This window comes from Strigops habroptila, chromosome 4 (genome assembly GCF_004027225.2).
Source record: "Strigops habroptila isolate Jane chromosome 4, bStrHab1.2.pri, whole genome shotgun sequence".
Classification (NCBI taxonomy): Eukaryota; Metazoa; Chordata; class Aves; order Psittaciformes; family Psittacidae; genus Strigops; species Strigops habroptila.
The window spans coordinates 78,245,089-78,268,637 of NC_046358.1; the positions used below are offsets into that span (position 1 = coordinate 78,245,089).

At 43.8% G+C, this 23,549-nt stretch overlaps 1 protein-coding gene across 2 annotated transcripts in view; it reads left to right on the forward strand.

Annotated features, from left to right (window-relative positions):
* The window catches only part of POLR3E (RNA polymerase III subunit E), a 31,056-nt gene extending 8,115 nt beyond the window's left edge, over positions 1 to 22,941 (forward strand). Inside the window, exons 5-21 of one of the 2 annotated variants that reach the window (XM_030482974.1) lie at positions 570 to 685; positions 1,010 to 1,092; positions 1,818 to 1,925; positions 2,392 to 2,441; positions 2,740 to 2,859; positions 3,422 to 3,507; positions 4,342 to 4,386; positions 4,471 to 4,562; positions 5,339 to 5,459; positions 7,057 to 7,138; positions 9,504 to 9,563; positions 10,524 to 10,681; positions 10,973 to 11,037; positions 12,586 to 13,079; positions 17,509 to 17,586; positions 18,491 to 18,616; positions 22,074 to 22,941. In XM_030482974.1, coding sequence (XP_030338834.1) covers positions 570 to 685; positions 1,010 to 1,092; positions 1,818 to 1,925; positions 2,392 to 2,441; positions 2,740 to 2,859; positions 3,422 to 3,507; positions 4,342 to 4,386; positions 4,471 to 4,562; positions 5,339 to 5,459; positions 7,057 to 7,138; positions 9,504 to 9,563; positions 10,524 to 10,681; positions 10,973 to 11,037; positions 12,586 to 13,079; positions 17,509 to 17,586; positions 18,491 to 18,616; positions 22,074 to 22,130 — 1,941 coding nt within the window. In that variant the 3' untranslated portion in view covers positions 22,131 to 22,941. The other variant, XM_030482972.1, reaches the window with a different exon arrangement.
* Positions 22,942 to 23,549: the final 608 nt, after the last annotated feature.

Genomic DNA, 23,549 nt, shown 5'->3' on the forward strand with positions numbered 1-23,549 from the left:
AACTAAAAGCTTGGATCTTGTTTCTGTGCTTCGACCAGTGTAAATGAGGAATAACTGTAAGTCAGCTGCAACCTCAAACTGACCTGAATCAAGGCCTTTGCCTCTAAAGAGGACACAGTTACTTTATATTGCTTGGTACCCAAACTAGAAGGAGACATACCGTAAGCTTGAGAGATTCTGAATGGATCCTCAGCAGTGGGGAGGCTTGATGGATGCTGCTTATGCACTTGATCTGTACTGATAAATAAAGCAGACTGATAATGTAGTGGGAGGTATCCAACAAAGTGAAAGTGTATTTCAGGGCTGCATAAAGAACTCATTTTTCTGCTCCCATTCATTTCTATGGGAGCTGATCTATCTCCATCTTGTTCTTAAAACGTCCCTGTCCTACATAACCCCATATATAGGCTTAACTTTCTGTATTGCCCTGTGGATTTGAATGATGCTGCTTATGTATTTAAATTTGCTGTAAACCTATGGAAATGTTAGCAAGTGTGGGATTGAATTCTAAGTGATATGTTTGGGATTCTGCCATGGTAATTAGCTGTCTTTCCTTTCCTATTGTTTAGGTTGAACTCGAAATGGCCATTGATACTTTGAATCCTAACTACTGTCGCAGCAAGGGAGAACAGATTGCTCTCAATGTTGATGGCACGTGTACAGATGAAACAAGTACATATTCCTCGTAGGTGTCCTCTTTGCCTTCATTTCCTTTTTGTCGTGAGCATAGATATATGTATGGCCACTAGGGCTTCAGGGAAAAGTGAGAACAAGGAGGTGGACAGTTTTGGCGCGTGCTTTCAACACTGTTATGTAGCAAGTATCCTTGGAAATAACCTACATTTTTTGTGTACTTCATGAATTCTGATTTTCAAACAGAAAGATGAGTTTATATGTATTTGCTGCATTTGTTGATAGTCCATTTTGGGAATTGGTGATTTCAGACCTTCAACATCTGTATGCCACATTGTCTGTGGAATACAGTCTCACAGCATTCATCTGTCTGCAGGAAGCTGATGGACAAGCAAACTTTCTGCTCTTCACAAGCTGCGAGTAATGTTTCCCGCTATGCAGCTGCTGTTTATAAAAAAGGTAAGTTTCTTTTGCTTTCCCCTTGAGTGAAACATGCTCATTTCAGGGGTCAAGTCAGACTTGTTTGTTCCTTTTATTTTCCACCTGTTTTAATTGACTAATGTGTCTTTAAAGAAAGGAAAATCTTTCCTTATCAATGTCCCCAGAGTCCTTGAGAAGGTCTAGCAAAATTGTAAATATTGCATAAGGACACTGGGTTTGTAGATGCCTCCAGGCTCTTAACAGTGCATGGTGGCCTGAAATAATACACATTTACAGCATAAAGTTATCATTGTTATTTATATTATTATCTCCATCTACTTTTGTCTGTGTCACTTTCCTGTTCAACACTTTTTGCACCTCTCTTGTTTCCTAATGCCATCACAGAGTTTTGATCTGATGATTGTTTGAGATGAAAATATGCAGATTGTCTTCAGTAATGACTCTTTTACCAGGAGTCTCCTGAACTATAGGTCAGGTCTCAGCCAGAATGTGGCTTTCTACAGGATTTGGCTTCAACATAGAAAGGAAAGTAGCAGAAATAAGTCTTGGTCTTTCATAGTCCTTTGAAATCCTGAGCACTGGATGAATTTTTCATACAGTTACTTTTTACGCTCTACTGTATGAAATATTTATGTTCAATTGAAGCTATGCCTTTACAAAGATAGAGAGGTGATGAAAAGTGCTGTCCTTGTGCAGGGGGGAAAAAACCCACAATTTTAACCAATGTTAATTGTCTGTTCCAGGTGAACTTCACCTGACTCCACTACATGGAATTCTTCAGCTGAGGCCAAGCTTCACCTACTTGGACAAAGCTGATGCAAAACACCGTGAAAGAGAAGCTGCTAATGAAGGTAAATGCTCCGTGAGTTGTGTTTTCTTTTGGGAGGTAAAGATACAAGTTCTCTCTATAATTCTACTGATAGAGGCCATTATATTCTGAAGGTGTTTATTATAACATACTAATTATAAGGCCATTTTTCAGATTATTTCACTGATACTATTTTCAGTGTAGCTGCATATATGCTTTTGAGGGCACAGTGTGGTGGATTGGCAGAGGGATGGGAGGTGGTGGGTAGTGTCAAAGGGCAGCAGTAGGGAGTGTCACCACTGCCATCAAAAAGTTGCACTGCAAACTTGCAGGAGCAGTATCTCCTGTCACAGAAGCAGTGTGGTGCTGTTATATACTGCATAGTTTGGCACCCATGGTTATGTAGTTTCTAGTACCACTTTCTTCCAGCGTGGGCCCCCAAACAGTTACAGATTTGCTTTGGCTTTTTCATTGCAGTGGTGTGTTTATTCTGATGTATTTTTTGACAGGTGGTGATTCATCCCAGGATGAAGCTGAAGATGATGTTAAGCAAATTACTGTATGTCCAGACTTCCTTCTTATGGTGGTTCAGCCAACAGTTCACAAGATAGCATGACAATTCACACCCAAATAAAAGGGCAGGAAACCCCAGCTAGTCCTGGTGACCCTGGGCTAGGGAAGGGGGAAGCAAGATGGGCTTGCTCTTGTTGCACAAGCGTAAAGCTTGCACTGACAGCAAGGGGTGATTCATTTGAGCTGTGGCCCCTAACTGCTGTTACTTAGGTACCAAATAAATAATGCAGGTGTTTTGTTTTGAGAGTTTTGGGGTTGTATTTAATGATGCCCAAATCTTCCAGGTAAGATTTTCCCGCCCTGAGACCGAACAAGCTCGTCAACGACGTGTTCAGTCCTATGAGTTCCTGCAGAAGAGACAAGCAGAAGAGCACTGGGTTCATCTGCATTATTATGGCTTGAAGGTAGGTGTGTTCTGGCTGCTGAAGAGGCTGCCTGGGCCTGAAGGCTCAGCCAAATGTAGAACTGTTTTTAAACCTGGGCCCATGGGAATCAGGGAATCATCCAAAGATAATGAACAAAAGTAGGTCTGTAGGCTTGAACAGCCCCTGCAGTGCTCCGTATCTCCTCCACTGGATAATGCTTTGGGGTCTCCACACTGGAAAAGGTTTAAAACTGAGAGTTGGACAAAGGGGAGGTCTGAATTAAGGAACCTCTCAGGTCTTGTATTATGAACTGGAATTTGTGGAAAAACTGGAAGAACCCAGTCAGTTGAGTGCCAGAAATCCTGTTTCTGACCCACATGCATGTCCATCAGGAGATTTTGAAGTCATAGCAACAGAAATGCTGCCACATCACGTGAGCATCTTTCAAGAAAGTGAAAGCAAACATCAGTTAGTGAGGTGGACGCTTGAGTGGCGCAGTAATGACAGTGTGGTCACAGTCTGGAATGAGGAAGCCATCTCTCTGGTGTTTTCAATGTTTTCAGTATGTGGTGGTGACTCTTTGTTTTTTCCATATCTCCAGGATAGCCGTTCGGAACACGAGCGCCAGTATTTATTTAGTCAAGGTCATGGCCTTGCTGAAAACACGGAATTAATTAAATCTCCCAGGTAATGGTTTGATGGTTTCCTACAGAAATTGCAGTAATTTGTTGGGGCTGTTTTCAGAGTAGTAATCAGGTGTATTCTTGAAAAGTCTGCTCTTTGAGAACTGTAGCCATGATAAAAATTGAATTGTTTAAAAAATACAATAACTTCCCATGTTAGCAAATCTTATAAAACTTTTGTGATTTGTGAAAGACGCCTGAAACTGCTTGAAACTTGTTTGATTTTGTTTCTTGGTGACTGCAGCTATACAAGAATCTTCGCATGATGCACTCAATACTAATTCTTCACTGTAGTCTGATATAATCATGGCCCAAGTAGTAGTGAAGTGGCAGACTCTCTGTTTAATGGTCTGGGTGTGTTTTTCTTAACATTTAACATCAGTGCAACAGTGCTAGGTGTTCTGAGAAGTCTTTTGGATCTGATTCTTTCCTCACAGACACTAGTAATTATATGGGTGGAAAAGACTTTTTGTAGCTGGCCCGATTCTCTGTCTACAGGAGCTCACATAACCCCTCTTAGTGCTCTGTCAGAGCACCTGTGTTTAATGTATTTACTCTTGCAGTTCCTCTGTTTGGACACCTCTTCTGTACAGAAGAGCCAGGATTCTGACTCCCATTTATTTAAGGCTTTCTCTTTGGTTAGGTGAATGTCAATAGTTTTTACTAGTACTGAGTTTACAGAGGAAGATGGGAGAGGAAAGGGGAGAGCTCTCTTTTCAGGCTGATGTTTGTTTTGTAGATTCACACAGGTAGTATTGCTCTAAGCAAGAAATAACTGTATTTAAACCTGGGAAGTCCCAAGACAAGCATTTTAAGGATGTGTTTTCTTTTCTCCTAGTGAATATTTAATGATGCTGATGCCTCCAAGCGTAGAGGAAGAGAGGTAAGTGTTTGTACAGAATGTTCTAAGTCCATATTGGCTGTATGCTGGTTTTCATGGGCTGCAAATCTGCTTGTTTATCTGCAGTGACAAACCAATGGCTCCAAGCAATGTGCTTTCTATGGCCCAGCTGAGAACTTTACCCCTTGCTGATCAGATCAAGATCCTGATGAAGAATGGTTTGTAGCTTTTGTAATACATTTGCACTTTGTGACTTTTAATTGCCTCAGATAAGGTACCTTTCCTACTAGTGCCACTTTTGCCACCCCACCAGACAATCTGTCTGGCTCTCTGATTCTGTGAAGAATCCAAATCCTGAGCCTTTCCTTTAAGAAGTCCTGCTGTTTAGAGAGGAGCAGTAACAGCAGATCTGACTGCTCATCTGTATGTTTGCAGGCAATTTGGTCTTAAAATAATTTCTAATCTGATGATGGCTTTCTGGATACATGTATTTCAGCAGGTAGCTCCTGGAATGTGGGGTCTGAGTATGAATTGTAAGTTGAAGGTTCACACAACAAGCTGCACTTTGGGATTTTCTGGGAAGTTTTCAGTAATATGCACTTCGTGAGTGTCATCTAGGAATTTTATTTTGTCTCCTCAGAGTTACTATCTGATGAGAGCAAATTCTGAGAACTTTGCCTCAGAACCTTCCTGTCTTGTCAGGTGTCTGTTTCCAAGTATTGCCAAAGGCATAGCTTATTTTTATTTATTTATTTTATTAATGCATTAATTTGGGGCCAGTTAAGCCAATCAACTTTGCAACACTAGCAGATACTTTCAGAACAGATGATGACTGTAGTGCAGGGAGGAACTTAGTAGAACTTAGGTTTTGGGTTTTTTCTAAGATGCAACTTTGACCATGAACTTCAACATAAATAATCCTAGATTTCTAAATCTATGTCTGTATCATGTGCGTTGAAGAAACCCTTAATCTGGTTTGTATTTTGCCTTTCAGTGAAGGTCATGCCATTTGCAAATCTGATGAGTTTGCTAGGCTCTGGGACTGACTCTACGGCAGTTCTCCGCTGTATACAGCAGGTGGCAATGCTGGTCCAGGGAAACTGGGTGGTGAAGAGGTATGGCTCGTCTTTGTTACTGGGATGTGGTTTTTTGCTTTAAGGAGAGGATCAGAACAATAGATTTTACATACTCATCTTTCTTGTGTCCCAAAGTAGCCATGTTCTTAACTCACAGTATGGTAAAATCTTGATTTAATGTTTGGTGCTTTTTAGGGCAGTCAGATATCAAAATTCAAATGGTTGATATTAAGGGATAATATCTTAATATCTACCCTAGCTAAAATTATGGCTGGGCAGTGATGTAATCTGTATTTGCATTTGAATTATGCCAGGATTTTGATATTGTCTTTGCTCATGTTCTTTTGTGAGAGGACTGCTGTGAATTCTTCCAGAGATTAGTGTCAAATATAAACACAGAAAATGAAACCAATGTCAGCTGTAGTATTTCTTAGCTAAATTCAGTTAAAGAAAGATCTTCGTGCAGTCGCCTTACTGTTCATCAGTGGATGCTGCTCTTGTCAGCTGAAAGCTACCCTCTGGAAGGCGTTACCCGCTTAATAAATCAAGCGTGGAGTCCTGAGTGTACCATATGAAACGGATTCTGTATCATTCTCCTGTTTATTAGGATAAAGCATCCCACTGGGAATTGAAGTGTAAAGTGCAGTATGATTTTTTTGTTTGGTTGGGTTTTTTTACCTGGGTGGAGCACTGCATGCAGAGAATTACAATCTCTTGAATAGCTCTCTGTGTTTGGGTGGCACCACCTAGCAGCCTGAGTCTGTTAGCAGGATGTGTTTCAGCTGTTGTGATACAGGCCTGTATTAGCAACATGAACAGTTTTAACAGCAACCCTTGCTGTCCCTCCAGCCATTCTAGAAGGAAGCTGGAAGCATGTTAAAAGATTGTATATTAGCATTCAGATTGCTTTTGTGTTATAGCTCATTCTTTCCTACTACTCTGAGGTGGATGTATGTATCTCTAGTAGATGTGGTGTGTTTGGGATGGTTGGGCACAGAGCAGCACATGCGCACATGAGAGCTTTAGATGGAGAGGGGACCCATTTCTTTGACCTGGGTAGGATCAAGATCGTGGACCTGGGTTGCCTTGAGGCTTTGGTTAGCATGCTAACAAATGTCATCCAGTTGGTCTTGCAAGCAGACAAGGACAAAGGTTAATCCTGGTCTTGGGGCACTTAGGTTTGAGCATGACATTTCGTAGTGCTGTTCTCGTAAGCCCATGATCACTGGGAAAGACTTTATTAAAAAACCCTTATGCCCATCCATCAGCATTTTGGTTAAATGTTGCCTTCAAGGCTGTGTACTAGGTTAGCCCAAGCATTTCTTAGGATCACTCTGGTCTTGTTTACACCAACCCATAGGGGGATAGGCTTTGCAAGAACAAAGCAGAGCTTGTACCTGTGTTGCACGCATCTGCTAGCCACAAGGCTATGCTTAGCTGGTATAAGCCTTTTTGCACTAGTGTAATTGCAGTGGTGTAATTACACCAATATTAATTCCTTTAATGAAAACTAGGCTTTGGATAAAGGTATAATTTAACTGCAGAACAGGGAGGACATGTTTGTTACATTAATCTTCACCAATGCCATTTTTCTGGAGTACCTAGTAACTAATCTGTCTTCCTTTTTAATTAACAGTGATGTCCTCTACCCAAAAGATACTTCTAGTCCACATAGTGGAGTCCCTGCAGAAGTGCTCTGTAGAGGGCGAGATTTTGTTGTAAGTATAACAGTGTTTGTTGTCCTTATAGGAAAACACAGGTGAAGTTTGCCTGAGAGACCATGGCATTGCAAAACTGCTGTTCTACTGCAATAAGGTGTTTCCTCTAAAGAAATCATTCTTGCTTTAATCCTGAAGTCTGTCGTGGGAGTGTTGGTGTAGACTGACGTTGTGGCTGGTTGGCAGGTTCAAGTCATCTGTCATTAACAGTATTCATCCATTCCTAATACATGTTGTAGAGCCCCTATCACATAGCCCCCACAATGCAAGGCTTACAGAAAAGCCAGAACTGGATAATAAAGTACTTGTTTCCTTGGGCTCAGGACTGTGAGGTCTCAGGAGGGCAGTGTGGGTAAGCCTTGTGCTCCCTGGGCATGCACTGTTGATCTTTAAAAGGGACTTTATTCCCCAGAGCTGCTAATCAGTGAAAGGACTTTGTTCCAGGCACCTTTTGTGAGCAGTAGCTGCACATGGAAGTGAAATGAATACAGGTCTTGTAAGCACACGTAACCACAGCAGAAAGGAACAACCTCTGCATTGTGTTCATTTTCGCAAACCATGGAAAGAATTAGGTTCCTGAGTGCTTCCTAAGTTCATAATCAGTTTATAGCTTCCGCCATTAAAGCGAAGCTGACAGGTGCATTGCTCTCATTTCTTTCAGTTAGACCTGACTGTTCCCCTTGTTTGCGAAGGTTGTTTCTGAGATTTAGCTCCTTATAGCAGCATGCTGTGGAAGAGACTTTAAGGAAATTACATACTAGTGTAAGATAAAACTGGTGGTGATTGAAGCTGACTTCTTATTGTGTCTTGATGTCTGCCCAGGACACTGCCCTATGGAGACCTGGGCTCAGGTGTGACCCAGTGACATAAGTCTTCGGGACACAGCAGATTAGGTGACACGTCATGTGTAAAGTCCTAAGTACCAGAAATTATTACGCTCAGTTAAGTAAGCATCAGTGGTTTAGTGATTAAGATATAAAGATACATTATTTTCATTTGAATTATGTCAGATATACCTTGTATGGAAAAAATGGATCTGTGTTGATCTTAAAGTAAATTGCTCATTAGCTCTAAACAGGGAAAAAGTTAAAATATTAGAAAATTAAAACATTTCTGGCTTTCAGACAAAGTGAAATGCCTGATCATAAAGCTCAGAAATAGTATGTAATGCTGTATTGCATGTGTGGAGAAAATGTGTTCTAGCGTAAAAAGTGAACTTTATTTCTCTGTATGTATTTGTGTAAAGTAATTAATAATGTTAAAAAATATTTATGGCCAGTAGTGACTTTCAGGGTCTACCTGCTCCTCACTGTACTTTGTGGAGGAGGAAAAGTAATTTGTGTCTTTTTCTGAAAGCTTCTGTTTGTTCCTCAGATTCTCACATAAATAAATTGAGGACATGAGTACCATTGGCTCTAGTTGAGGGTAAAGGGCTACCTCAGAATTGTGTGCAAGGAGAGCTGATAGATCTGCTTCCTTAGGACAGCAACTTCTTGTGCTGTAAAACAAATGCCCTGTGCCCTAGAGTGAGCGTGGTGGTTTTGTGTGCTTGTCGGCAGAGAGAAGCTGAATCGGAGAGAAGGATGCAGAGATGACGTCCTAGGGCAGGAAGAAATTGGCAGTAATGAGATTTTGAATTTTTCACAACATTATTAGTACACACAGGCTAAAAGAGGTTGTAGTCTATTTAAATGGAGACAGGAAGAAATCAAGGTCATGTTTAGACAGTGTTCTGCCCAAGTCCTCATGTATCCTGTCAGCCTGCTCTCAGCAGCTGCCTCTCAGGATATTAAACTTAGGAGCTGCTTTGCAGAGCACCTGGCTTTCCATTAGCTGAGGGCAGGCGTGAGTGACAGGCCATCTCTGCATAACTGTAACTCAATGTGATGTGCACTGAAGAAGGGAACAGGCCGCGTGCTGCAGAAAGCAACAGTCATCAGCCTCTACAGGCCCCTACATTGACAGAAGGGGCTGGACGGTTTCTTTAGGTTGATTAGGTATGTGGAGTCCCAGCATCACTGCAGTGGATCTTCCTTTTTTGTTTCTTGGAAACTAACTGAAGTTTGAGTTCAAGAGATTCTTCGCTTTGTATTTCGTAGTATTTTGGCTTTTGTAGTCACAGGTTCACCAAGGCAAACCATGGACTCTCAAAGCTTTTGATACCGTGTTCATGGCCGTTTGAGGCCAGAAGAGGCCGGAAAGTGTTTTGCCACTACCTGGCCAAGAATCACCTACTTCCATATTCTTGAGAGTAACAGCTTTTCCATTTTTCTGGTAACATCATTGAACAGGGTTATTACTACAACAACACTAAAGCAACTGCTGAATACAGTTGCTAGGTTTTTCTCCTTTGTTCCCTTCCTAGATGTGGAAGTTCACACGGGACCGCTGGGTTGTGAGAAAGGAAGTGGCAGCAGTTACAAAAGTGAGTGATGGTTTTTTCTCCCTAAATCAGAAGCTGGTGATGAGTGTTGGGCTTTGTCTGTAGGTTGGTGGTGGATGCTGCAGCCTTCTCTCAGGTTCTTAGTGTCTGCATTACTGCTGACGTGCAGTGTTGCTCTCCAGGCATGACTTCACTTTGGAACAGGTATAAATACATACTTTTGTTTAGAAACATTTCAAGCAGCTCCCACAGTTACCACGACTCCACAGGATGTGACTGGTCCTGTAGCTGAGCCACTGGAATGCATCTTGTCCTCTCGTCTGTTTCAGTGGGAAGCTGGACACTGTTTGAATTAAGCTGCCTGATCATGCACCAAAACAGATGAGTGCTTGTGCAGTCCATACTAGCTACTGTTCTTTGGGTGTGTTATAAAAAAGCAACTCCTGTTGGCAGTTGCCACTTGTTAGAATTGAATAAAAGCTTTAAAGCATCTCAGGCACCTGAATATTTTGTTAAAACTGGCAAATGAATGAGAAATATTAAGAGAACAAAAATTAATTTCCTTAAAATAAAGTAAAATTATAAAACACAAGTCAATTTATGCACAGACCATCTACTTTCGCAATGTAAGATCCAGTGCTGCTTAAAAGCTGTGCATGTGTAAATGGAGTATGTCTGACCTGCAGCTCTAAAATAACATTAACATTGTAGAATATGCTTCTCTTCACAATAGAGTCTTTTCATCTCAGTTTGGAAACTCCCTTTTCTTCACAAAACATGCCATGAGCTATTTGACTCTCAGGTGATTAATCACCACTGCTCTCTGAAGTCCTGCGCTTTTAACTTGTGTGAAAGTGTTGGTGCTGCAGAGAAGGATGAGTATCTCTGACTTAGCTGGGTGTGTATTCATGGAGGTGCCCCATACATACCAGATCAGCATAACTGCATATGTTTTGTGTAAATTTACTTCCTTATTATTTATGCTTTTGCTTTTTCTTTTAGCTTTGCCCAGAAGATGTGAAAGACTTCCTAGAGCACATGTCTGTGGCAAGAATAAACAAAGGTTGGGAGTTCATGCTCCCTTATGATGAAGACTTTGTTAAGAAGCATCCAGATATAGTTCAGAGGCAACATATGCTGTGGATGGGCATTCAGGCCAAGTAAATGACTTGCTTTATTTTGGGGAATAAGCCACAAGCAGAGACCTGTCTCGTACAAAGTTTCTGTAGACATTGATAGCTAATTTGATCTGCATTGTCTCAAACCTCAATCTGAGGTTTTCCCCTCAGTCACCAGGCAGTGCTGTGGTGGGGGGTGTCACTGCGTCATTCAAGTCATACCTGTTCCTTGCCTCCCTGGAGAAATCAAGTGATCTAGCTAATGGTTAAAGCTGGTGTGGCTGCATGCAGGCAAAACAACTGAAACTGATATATTTTATCTTTGTCTTTCAGATTAGAAAAGGTTTATAATCTCTTAAAGGAGCACTTGACACCAAAGAAACAAGAGGCGCAATCAGGTAAATGGAATTGTGCTTGGATCATCCTGAAGCACATTTCATTCCTTCCTATACCTGGGTGATGTTTCGGAGTTCCCCTCTGGTTTTGGACATGGTGGGGACCAGACTTGTTTTGTTTAATATTTTTCCTTTCTTGTGATTTCCTCTGGATTGAGACAGATGTTGGTCTGTACTAACATCACTGATATTGGGGTGAGACAAACTTACTTGTAGCATCCTTGCAGCAGAGCAGGGAGGATCCTTGGCATTGGGGACTCACTATTCGATAGTGTAAGATCAGCTGGTTCTGTTACCCACCACTTCATTTAAGGCAGCTTGTATGATGTAGGGGTGTAAACAGCTCCTGAAGAGCGTAAACAGCTCCTGAAGAGAGGGCAGGGCCAGTGCGCAAGTAATTCTCACCTCTCAGTTTGCAAGCTAATGTGTATGAGGTGATATTTTTTTTTTCTCATTTCCCCTCATTTGCACTGTGCTCTCTATGGTGTGATTGAGGGCTGAGCAATTAATGAAGAATGTGTTTGGCAGGGGGCTGTACGGAGGTGTGAAGCTGTCTCTTTGACATCCTTCTCCACCATGGATGCCAGTGAGAATATTAAAGTAGCTGCTTATAACCCTAAAATTGTGAAAACTTGAGATTCCAGAGCGTTTTAACTAGGCACTGGGCTCATTGCCAGACACTGGAGCCAGTGCAGAGTGTAAGCAGAACTGACAAATGAGCATATGAATCCATTTCAATACCCTGTGTCTGATCTGCTTGGAAGGATTAGGTGTTGGGTTATTTGGAGAGGATTAGCGAGCTGAACAGCAGAGAAGATAACAGCATGTGTGCTGTGCATGCTTTTGCCTTAAAGACAGCACTCCTTCCTTTGGCTTTGAGACTGGATTCCTCTGCTGCCGACACGCCCCTTCCTTTCACCTTTGGATAGCTGGGTGTGGAGAGGACACAGACCAGGAGGCGAAGGATTGCATGCAAAAGGACTTCCCTGTCCCTTTCTCCTCATCAACAGTTAAGAAGAGGGCCTCACTTCCATACTGTGCACCTCATGCTAAAAGGGTGTTCAGGGTCACTGTTAACCCCTTGACTCTCCTCACTATACCTATAGGACATCCTTGTGCTGGCTCTGGCAGAAGCTGCAGCAGGGCCCACCAGCCACTAGGTGCTCTACAACGTGCACACACACAAAGGAAATCAGTTGGGCAAGCGCGCATTTGGGTCACAAGTGGAGATGTGTACACAGTCTTCTGTAGGCCCTAGTAATGGAACAAGTGCACTTTGTCTTTGCTTCAGATTATTTAACTGGAATACCCTTCCCCAGGTATCTGGCTTACAACTGTCAACATGTTTATCTTTAACACCACCCCCCCACCAAACCACAAAAAAACCCCACAACTAAAGTAAAATTAATCAACAAACTGGTATTATGCTATAGATTTCACAAGCACATGATGTTTCCTCGTTTTATTTCAATATGAGCCCTTCAAGAAATATTCTGCAAGAATGGAACTTTGGTTATGGTGAGATTTATGGTATCTTTTGTTCCTCTGTAGGTCATCCATTGCTGGTTTCTGGGGAGCAAAGGGTCAACATGGCTAAAGCAAAAGTCAAGCAGAACTATGGGCAGCTGGAGAAGGAGTTCCAGAAGCAAAAGGCAGAGATGAAATCAAATGACACCTCGGCTAAGATGGATGTTTCCAATATCCGCATTAAAGAGGAGCCTGTGAGTGACGAGGAGCCAATGGATACCTCAGCTTATGAGGGCATGAACAACGGCATCGTCAATGGCCTCCATACGGAGGACTCCATGGACTCTCTGAATGGCCACTTGCCTGGAGGCTGCATTGACAGAGTAGCCCAAGAACTGAAGGCATTTGTGTCATCAACGTTTAAGAAACAGTTTGTACTCACCCTGAGTGAGCTTAAACGGTTATTTAACCTTCACTTAGCCAGTCTGCCTCCAGGACATACGTTGTTCAGTGGCATTTCGGACAAAATGTTACAGGACATGGTGTTGGACACTGGCTGCAAACAGATTTTGGTGCCTGTAAGTATGTTTTTCCCTTGGTATCCTCTGGGGAGGAGGAGTTGAGGGGGGCATCAAACATCTGAGCTGAAAAATGTGTGTGTCCAGTGTTGGTGGACTGGAAGAACAGATAGACTCCGAGTAACTGTCCAATATTGGATATGTTGGAGCTGCTGGAGGTTTGTCAGGCGCCCTGCTGCTGGCTGGCCCTGCACTCTGCTTTCTTAGCTCTGTGGTATGCTGCATAGCTGAACTGTCTTTGGGGCTCTGTTTCCATGTGCAAGCTGTTGAGCTGCCCTGACTCACTGTCCCAACTCGCTCCTGTTAACAGGATCTAAGGCAGTCCCAGATTCCCATCAGCTTCTCCTGGAGTTGCACAAGCTCCTTCTCTCAGGGACAAGGACACAGTGAGCGAGGAAATGTGGCACTGACAGCCTGGGAGCAGCAAGGCACACCCAGCAGATCCCTCTGGGAAGTGACAAACTCTATGTGCAGCAGGTTTCTTTGGTCAGGCCTTTTCCTCTTAGGCTGTGCAGAGGTGTCTTTTTGTTTCTTTGTCTTTATGGAAATGACATGTGTGATTGTGAGAGACAGAGCAGGTTTGTGTGACAGTCCATTGCTTAGGAAAGGAAAAGGAATTTGGCATCATGGGAAAGAGCCTAAAAGGAAATTAATTTTACAAGACATCTGGCAGTGCTGATTGGGTTGCAGTCAGAAAGAGCTTGGGAGTCAGCTGCCTTGGGGAGAGAGAAAGAGACGTGTGAACTGCTTGAAAGAGCAGGCAAGGCAGAAAGAGCAGGAAGCAGGCAGGCTGACGAGAGAGCCTGGAGCATGGGAGTTGATACCCGGCTAAGGAGTAAGGGTTGCTACCAAGGGGGGTGCAGAAATAACATGTTCAGTCATGTGCAGAGTACGTGTTGTGGCACTTGGGAACCGAGTAACAGACTTGAAATGCCACGAGGGAGACCATGGATTTTGGTACTTTCTGTTTTCTCTCCTGACAGCTTCCAAGTCCTGGGGTAATGTTTGCCTGGAACTGCCTCCTAGTGCTGGCTAGGCTGTCCTTTGTACAGGGTGCTGTGTGTGCACTTGCCATGCTGATGGTAAATAGCTGAGGTCATTGCTGCCCTATTACTGGGACTTGTTTGCATTTTGAAATTTTGGGATTTCGGAAATGATGCCATCCGCTCTTTGCTTAAAGGCTGTGAGGAGTGTGAGTGGGATAGTTACTTCTTTTCAAAAGTCAACCAAAATAAAATCCTCCTGAAGAGAGGTGGTTGGGATCTTCCTTCTGTCTGGAAAACCCTGTCACAGGACATCTGCAGAGGTGCAGAAGTGGTCACTGGAATGTCTCTTGCTGGAGGTCTGCTCTCAGTTTTAGTTCTGCCAACCCAGAATTTACTGCAAAACTTGAGATCTGGTACAGGAGCCTGTGTAAGCCTGTGCTTTATGTGCAATGTAAATCATTACCCCCAAGCCTCCCTCTGGTGCTCTGTGTAGTTGGCAAAGGTGCTTGGGCTGGTTTTACTTCTTACATGGGCTCATACGCTTGGGTTTTTCTTGATTGTTCCCCTAGACAGTTTTGTCAGAAGCTGATGAGGGTGCCTGAGCTCAGGGAAAGCCTGCAGGGTTGTTCAGCGTGGGATTGCAGAGTTGCTCATTAGTTTTCTGTAATTGAAAGTGCTTTGGTGATAAAAATCAATGATCTGAGGTAATTAAAATGATGTTCTGTGGGGGGTGAAGAGACTCTTGGCTTGCATGCTGCTCTATTATAGAAAACATGTTGCTGAAAACGGCAGTTGAAACCTTACCAGGGTAATGCAGGATATAGTACAAAGCTGACCGACTGCACCCAGGCAAATATATAGTATTTGTGGGGAGCCAGAAGAGATGCTACTCCAGCTGCAGATGAGGCTGTGGGTCACCTGCAAGATGCTGTGCTTTGTAGCATCCTCAAGTTGTGGAGAATTAGTGAATCCTGGGCAGATGCACCAAGTGCAGGGGGCTGCTGCTGCCATCAAGAGAAGGGTGAGTAGAGGCATCCTCAGCAGACAGTCCTCACTGTGTCTATGTGTGTGTGTCCAGAGCTTGCATGTGTCCAGTCCCATGGGAAATGTTCCTGCAGGAATCTGGCTCCCAAGTACCTACACCCATTCCTGCAGCCTGGTGGGGTGCATGGTGGCGGCTGGCTCCTTCCCATGGTCAGTGCAGTGACAAGGTTCTGCCCAAATCTTGAGGATATTTTTGAGGCATCAGGAAATGATGCAACCGTGGCCAGCATCCTGTCTGGCCAGGGTAACAGGAGGAATGCAGCCCTGCGCTCCTGGTGAGCCTTGTGGGCTAGTGCCGATTGCCAGGCTCCTGGCAAGGAAAGCTCCACAGTTTACCTTTAGGATTAATCCAGCTGATAAGTTTTTTCTGGCAGACTCAACCCCTTTCTGTCTGGTTTAGCTGCCTGGCTATTTTTAGTGTGTGCTCAGTGCTTGAGTGAGACACATCCCAAAGCCAGGGGCTCCTCCCTGAGAGCTTCCGTTTGAACGCGGCAGCCCTGCGGACCTGGGGCAGCAGTTTGTCTCCTGAAAGCCCTGCACTCACTCTGCAGCTTAGAACAGGAAGGGGCACAGGGCAAGTATTTCAGAGAAGGATTTTAAGGCAGTGGAGAGCTGTTTCAAGGTGAGGCTGGAGGAATTAAGAAAATGCACATAAAATGGCAAAGGGACAGTGGATGGCAAGAGAGTAAAGCTGTTTGGACAGAGCAGCATGTCTCTTCAGAGTTGCTGTTGGCATGTCCCACTTCTGTGCTCAGGCTGTATGACAGCAAGGAGTGGGACGTCTGATTGTGAGAGACAGAGCAGGTTTGTGTGACAGTCGATTGCTGTTGGCAGCAGTGTTTGCAGTTTGCAGAGTGAGGCTGGACAGGAGGAGGAGATTCTGTGGGGTTTTCTTCCCAAATAAGTATTGTGTTGGTTTGGAAGCTGTTTCCTCACCAAATGGCCAGATAAACACAGCCGCATTTCAGATGTGTGGCTGAGGCAGGAGTTTGCGCTCCAGGTCTGTGCTGAGTGACTTTCTCAGATGAGGCAGCTCGTGGTTGGGTGCTCCCGGTGCCCTGCACTCTGCCTTTCCTGCTGCAGCTCTTTTCTGGAGGGGAGCTGAAGTATTTCATTTTATCTGTGTTGAAAGCATACAAGAGATATCATTCCTCAAAAGCAAGTGTCCTTACAAGAATTATGTCAGGTGTTGCAAGCCCAATAAACCAAGTATAAAACCTTGTTATAGTCCAGCCATTTGGACCAATGTGAGAGCCACAGCTGCTAATCCCACTAGGCAGTTCCTGCTGGACAAAACTCTTTCTCTTTGCAATGAGATCAGAGGCAGAGCATGAAAGGAAGGGCTGATCTTTCACTCTGCGATGCACAAGTCTGTTGGTGTGGTGTGAGTGAGGCTGGGAAGAAAGGCTTGGTTTGTCCCAGCAGCCGGGATTGAGGGATACTGGAACAATCAGGGCTGGCTTGTTAGCTTTTCATTGATGATTGATTTTAGGTCATCTGGATGATTAGCAAGGAATAAATTGTTAGTGACAGATAAGAAGAGACGTGTCAGGAGTGAAAGCATATTCAGCATTGCTTGTTAGTCACTGCTCCAAGGGGAAGTGTTAAGGCAAATGGATGGCATTTTATTTTTCAGGAGTTTGGAGTATGTAGGGGAGGCAGTTGTGTTCCTTCCTGTGTGCAGGCATTTGAGGCCTCTGCCTCAGACAAAACAAATGTATCTCTCTATAGCTTGACACATGTGGGAGGGGGAACGCGGATGTCAGGAAAAATCTAGACATCTTGCCATGAGATGCTGGCTAAGGTCCAGGCCCTGGGGTTGTTCTGGTACATGGGTATTGACCCTCCACCAGTGGGAAACAGTCCTCCTTCAAAATCCATGGAATTCCAGTAAGCCCAGCAGTTCCTTTTAAAGCTCTGAAAAAAGGTTGGTGGTGTGCCAGACATGGCAGCAGGGCCCATGGTGTGGATTACCCCACCGTGACCAGGAGCATCAGTTAAACATATTGGGCATATCAAGGCACACATCGTGGTGCATGCTCATCCCATTCCCTAAGCCATAGTTAGCTCCTCATTAATTCAGGGTCTGTGTGCTTCAGGATCACCAGCAGCACAGGTGTGATACAGATGCTGTCTCTGCTGAAGTCACTGGGCCTCTGAGAAGGTGTCTGCCCTGTGCCTGCAGCACGGGCTGTGCCAGAAGAGGCACGGGGGCTGATAGAGCAAGGTTACCTCTTCTAATGTGGAATGGGAGAGAAGCTTATATTGTTTCAGCAGTTCTCATTACATGGCAACGACATTTTTGATTCAGTAATAGGTGGCCAGGGATACTGTATCATAGAATCATTAAGTGGAACTCATTAAATAGATGGTTATTTTTAACAGGCTCTTGTTCTCAGTTTCCTCCACAGACTGCTGCTTCACCAGATGAATTAAAGGTCTATGCACTTTGGGAAGCTGGTGACACTTATGATCAGGTAAATATAAAAAGAAGTGACATTCCCAAATATATGTTTGTTGAGCATTTGGCATTGTTTGAATTTGTGTTTCTGGAACTGGTACAGCAGGTAGTTTTCCTCTTTTCCTACTGAAGTGTCCAGTTTCCAATACCAGCCTATTTCTAGCTGAGAGGAAGCTCTTAGCTCACAGGGTGATCATTGCTGTGTCAAGACACGGCAGCGTGGGCAGAAACAACATAGTACATTGGTTAATACATGCCAGCAACTAGCTCAGTGGAATACAAGTTATTTAGAAGCTGTGAAGAGAAAAGATTCTCTGACACAGGCCTCGCACCAGGATCTGGTCCAATTTTTTTTGTTTGATGCTAATGCAACATGAACCAGAGATGAAATGATGTTGTTACCTGATGTATCTGTTTATACTTAGAATAGGAAATTATTATAGCATGTGTGAGCATCTCCTGAGTTTTAATTGCTGTCAGAGTCAATGAAATGGAAGGGAAGGTGCCTAACAAAATGTAGGTGGACAATGTAACTCCTGTGTCCATGATTTAAATAAGTTTTTATAGGAAAGGGTCAAGTAGTATCCAGCCTCCTGGGTGGAGTGGACCACGTGAACTCCCAGAAGCATTTGAGAGGAATATGTTGCAGCCTCTTCTTCAGCATGTTCTTGTACCTTTGGAGGTGCCCCAGGTCACAGGACAGCGCAACTCAGGGTATGGAGAGATCCCTGTAGAGCCCTTGGAGGCTAGAGCACCGCTGGAGAGCAGATGGATGTGGGACAGTTTCAGGATTATGAAACAAGAATCCGCTAATGTAGTTCAGTGAATGTTTTGTACAGACTAAGGCACACGCAGTTGTAATATGTGGAAAGGAAGGAATGATTGTTCTCTCTGTATTTATGATACATTTTCCTTCAAAGCATCGCCAAGTTTTGCTTGAAATCTTTTCGAAAAATTATCGAGTGCGCAGGAATGTGATCCAGAATCAGCTGAGTCAAGAATGTGGGGAAGATCTAAACAAGCAGGAGGTGGATAGAGTGTTAAAGGTACGTTTCTATTCTGTTGTGGGTTTGATCCAATTAATGCATGAATTTTTAATGCTCAGTTTGAGCAAAGGATCGTATTTTACCTTGGATTGACAAATGCCAAGGATGATAGAACAATTGGTGTTGGAATGTGGAAAAAGCCTGGTTTTCAGCTTCCTTTCTTAAAAATACACTTGTCTCATTCTACCTTTTTTCCCTCCAAGGCGTAGTGGTTTTGACTCACATGTTATTTTGTATTATTGCAACAGATCTTTATTTGTCATCTTGGACCAACAGAGAATAGAATGTAGTAAATGTGTTGCTTCAGAGTTATTTTCCAATAAAGTGAGTTAAACAGGAAGGAGGTGGGAGGGTACTGCACAGTGCTCCAAGTTTACCAGCTAAGAACTGGTAAATGAATGCTGAAGGGCACAAGTGCCACACGTTGGGAAGGAAATGCATTTCATCGTGTAGTATCATACATCATACAATACAATCAACCAGGTTGGAAAAGACCTTTAAGATCATCAAGTCCAACCTTTTACCCCAGCACTGTGAAGGCCACCACTAACGCATGTCACTGCCTTGAATTCAGGGATATTTTCCCCTGCAAACCTGGTGGGAAGCCAGTTTGCCATGTAGGCTGGTCAGGAAGGGCTTCCACCCATCACCCATGGCAGTGCCGTGGACAATTCCCCAAGCATGGATAAAACACCAAGAGAAAACAAGCCATGAGGAACGTGCTGGGGGCAACACTGGGCTGTGGGGTGGCTTGGCCACCGTTGTCAGCAGGACATATCCAACACCAAGAGCTCTTCCAGCTCACAGTAACAGGATAAGTTGTAAAATCTGTGCTCTGATTTGAAAGAAGCAAACACAGCAAATAACCAATTACTCCAAACTGTTCACAGATTGTGACTTCTTGCTTTTGGCCTGGGCCAGCTCCCCTCACTTGTCATTTGATGTGTTGTTTGTATTTCTTACAACCAAAGCATGGCTAGCCAAAATAATGGTATGAATAAGTGTGTAGATAGCACCTTATAGTGCTACTCAGGAGAGAATGGAGGCTTCTCACCACAGTTTAATAGCTCAGAGGTGTCTGAGGGCTCCTCATAAGCTCCTCTTCTCTGGGAGATGCTCCTAAGGAGCATCCTGAGGAGATCTTTCAGACCATTTCACACCTGGGAATGCAGGAGCTGTGTTGGCATTGACCATGGGGGGTCCTCGGCAAAGGGAGAGCTCTCCTAAAACCTGGATCCCTCCACTCCCACCCACTTTGGAGCTTTCTAAACCCAGGTTTTCACTCACCAGGACTTGAAAGCTCATTTGTGATCCTCAGGAGAAGGAGCCTGTCTGCCCCTTCAATCCGGAGCCTGAAGGGGATGACATGGACACAGACATGCTGCCAAAGGGGATGAGGGGCCTCAAAGCCCCTCAATGGCACACTAGTGCTTTGAAAAATGCAGAGTGTCATAGAATCACAAAATCAACCACGTTGGAAAAGACCTTTAAGCTCATTCAATCCAACCTTCCCAGCACTGCCAAGGCCACCACTAAGCCATGGCACTGAGGGAACACTTGCAGGGACGGTGGCCCCAGCACTGCCCTGGGCAGCCTGTTCCAATGCCTGAGCACCCTCTGGGGAAGGAATTGTTCCTCAGCTCCATCTAAACCTGCCCTGGTGCATCTTGAGGCCGTTTCCTCTTGTCCCATCCCTTGTTCCTTGGGAGCAGAGACCAGCCCCCTCCTGGCTCCATCCTCCTGCCAGGCAGTTGCAGAGAACTGCATGCACAGAGAAGCAGAAGGACATGCAGCAGTGTACAGAGCAAAACCCTAGCCAAAACAAGCAGGCTGAGTAGTAGTTAACGTATTTCATTGTGAATGTTTATTTGAATCCTTTCATCTCTGTCTTTGAAGATGCAGCATTTACTTGCTAAAAGAAGTTTAAGGTATAAAGTACAGACCGTACAGGCCATGATTGACAAGCTTTAAAAGTGATGCAGGATGGCTAAGTAAAAAGTTGCCAACTAAAGTAATACTTTAATCATTGTCGCTGGGCCTTTGCTTACTGTCACCCACTTCAATGAGACAAGTGCTTAAGTTCTTAATTACATTGGGATTTGCACACAGAATAATAGCATGTTTGAAAAATTACAGATCTGCTGCTGTGATAATAAGCAAACTGGTCTTGCTTGAAAGAGTCTGGTCATCTTACCAGTAAAAGAAGCTCAGATGTTTCTGCCTGCTAGACAGTATTTCCTGTGGCTTGCCTGTGCTTGAGATCTGTCAAGTGACTAGATGCGCTCAAGTATCAGCTCTCCTGGAACATCTAGACAATGTACTGGCATTAGTTTTTCATGGTGCTGTTGCTATTTAACAGATAACCTATTTCTAGAAAAAATACTTTCCTCTGAAAAAGTACTTTTTTTATGTAAGTCACTAAGTGATCAGGCAGCCAGCCTTGTGTTGTGCCAGGCTGCTTTGCCATGAATACATTTGTCACAGAAGTATGTAAAATTATCTTTGTTTCTGAAATAAAGATTAGACGTATGATTTAATGGAACAGGAAGATTCTCTGGCTTCTTTAAGCCACAAGAGATTGGATTCCTCTTTGAATGAAATTGGATTTGTTGACTCCTATTTCCCCATCTGCCTGTGCTCCTTTTTTATACACAGAGGAACAGACTGACAGGGTTTGTGTTCTTGCATGTGCAGATCAAGCCTGCAAACCCTCTTTCTACCCTCCATGCTTAATTTTGGTTTTGTTTTTGCAATGTGCAAGTCCCACGACTTCAGGAAAGAAGATGCTTTCCCCTCTTTAAGCTTTGCAGCATCGGTTTGGTACCAGTACTTAAGCCTATATGGAATTACCTAAATGGGAGGGTGGGAGCAAAAGAAAGAGAAGCCATTAGCTTAGAACTCAAGAGACTTGGTGCTCATCTAATAGAAGAAATAAGAAAATGAGCCACAAGAAAACCCACTTAGTGAACTCCTTTGCTGTGGTGCTTACGTGCTGTAAGTGTGGCAGGCATGTGGTCAGAATACCAAAGCACTGGTCTGAGGTGAAACAGTTCATTATCATAGAAAGTTGTTCCTTAAAGGGCTTCAGCTGTAGTAACTGCTTTCACACTCCAGCCCTTCCCGTTGCTCCCTTTAGCCTCTCCACCTGAGCTTCAGCCTGCATATCCCTCAGTGCCCTTTGTCTTCACCCTTTCCCAAGCTGGCTGCTGCGCAATCCCCATCTTCTCCCCCTGCAAGCTGCTTTCTTCCTGCCACTGCATTGTTTGTCCTTGTGTCCTCTCAACCTTTCCTCTCTCATGTCTGTTACATTCATTTAAGCTATATGGTCTTAGGGTGGAGATAACCTGCTCTCCAGATTCATGCTCTCTTGTGCACTGGACAGGAGACGCTTGTCATGGGTTGTCCCAAAGCCACACTATGGCTCCCAGCACCTTACACGCTTTCCCTGTCTCCCCAGGACTGCTGCGTGAGCTACGGTGGAATGTGGTATCTTAAGGGGACGGTGCAGTCCTGACAGTGGTGGTAGCGGTTTCAAGTGATCTCCAGGACGAAAGAGGAAACCTGCAGCGGGCGGCACAGGCAGAGTAATGCTGTGACCTCGGGAGTGCGGGGCAGGACCTGACCTACTTTGGGGCACCCGGGCGTTGCAGGCAAGACAGTCACTGACATCCCAACACGCTCACACCCGTGTCTGCATGGCCACCTAGGCGCAAGAGCAACTGGGAGAACAACATGGGACCCTGTCTGCAGCTTGATTAATCGGGGACTTCTAATGTATTTCCATTCTCGTTCTGTTTCGTTATAAAGAAATAAAACCATATACTGACACAGACATGATGGAAAATCATGATCTAATACTTTATAAGTAATGCCAATAAATTAAATTTGTTTACAAAAATCCCAGTTTTTGTTAAATACCTGGATGCTCATGCTTCAGGCTGAGTGTTGTAACAGCCCGTGCAGCCCTTTCTATATAAAAAGACAGTCACGTTCATGGAAATGCCAGGCCGGGGAGGGGGGGGACAAAATCTTTGAGCTCTGTACTACATAGTGACTGTTCTTGCCTGTTGTCTGTGGATTGAGTCATTTGGAAAAGCACCTGCATTTAGAACAGATGCAGAACAACTACTGGATTGCTTTTAGTGGTGCAGGTTTTGTTTGGGGGACTTTTTGCATTACTGAATGCAAATGCAGTGAGGTAAGTAGGTAGGTAAAGTAGCTGAGTGCACCCTCTGGAAGGCATCCAGTTGTAGTTGTCACATGGCAACAATGTAAAACCTCTATTTTGTGTAATTTTTTAAATAAAATTTTATCTCAAAGGTCAATTCTACCCAGCCTTGTATTTGTCCAAGAAGAAATGGAAGGTGTATCCACTCCTTTTGTGGCCTGAAAGCTTACAGATAACAGTCAGGAATGTTTTAGTAGAGGTTAGAAGTAGATAGTGAACTGCTTTACATCATTCTGCTTGCACCATGTTCTGCAGGGTGTAACCAGAGGTAGCTGTTGAGCTAAGAGCCCACTGCGTGATGTGTGGTAACCACTCTCTGTTGCAGGTTTATCATGGAAGCCTAGCTGCAATGTGGTTAAGGAATATCCTACTGTGTAAGCACTGTACAAGATGGTTGCTTTACTGGTCATGTTCTTTTCTATACTTTCATCACATGAGAAGCTCAAAGAGATTCTATTAATTTCATCTACTTACACTCTGAAAAGGCGAGTTGAGTTGTTGACTAAGCCGATTAAGGTAGTTAATCCAGGTAAACTTGGCTAAGAATATTGTTACCATATTTACAGCATTTCACATTTCTATGGAAAGTATCTATTTTTCAACTACTAAAATTCTACCTTAATTAACATGCTAGTGTACTTTATTAACTACATCAGTGTATGAGGGAGGTGTTTTAAGTTCAGGCAGCTTTTGCAGCCTTTGTCT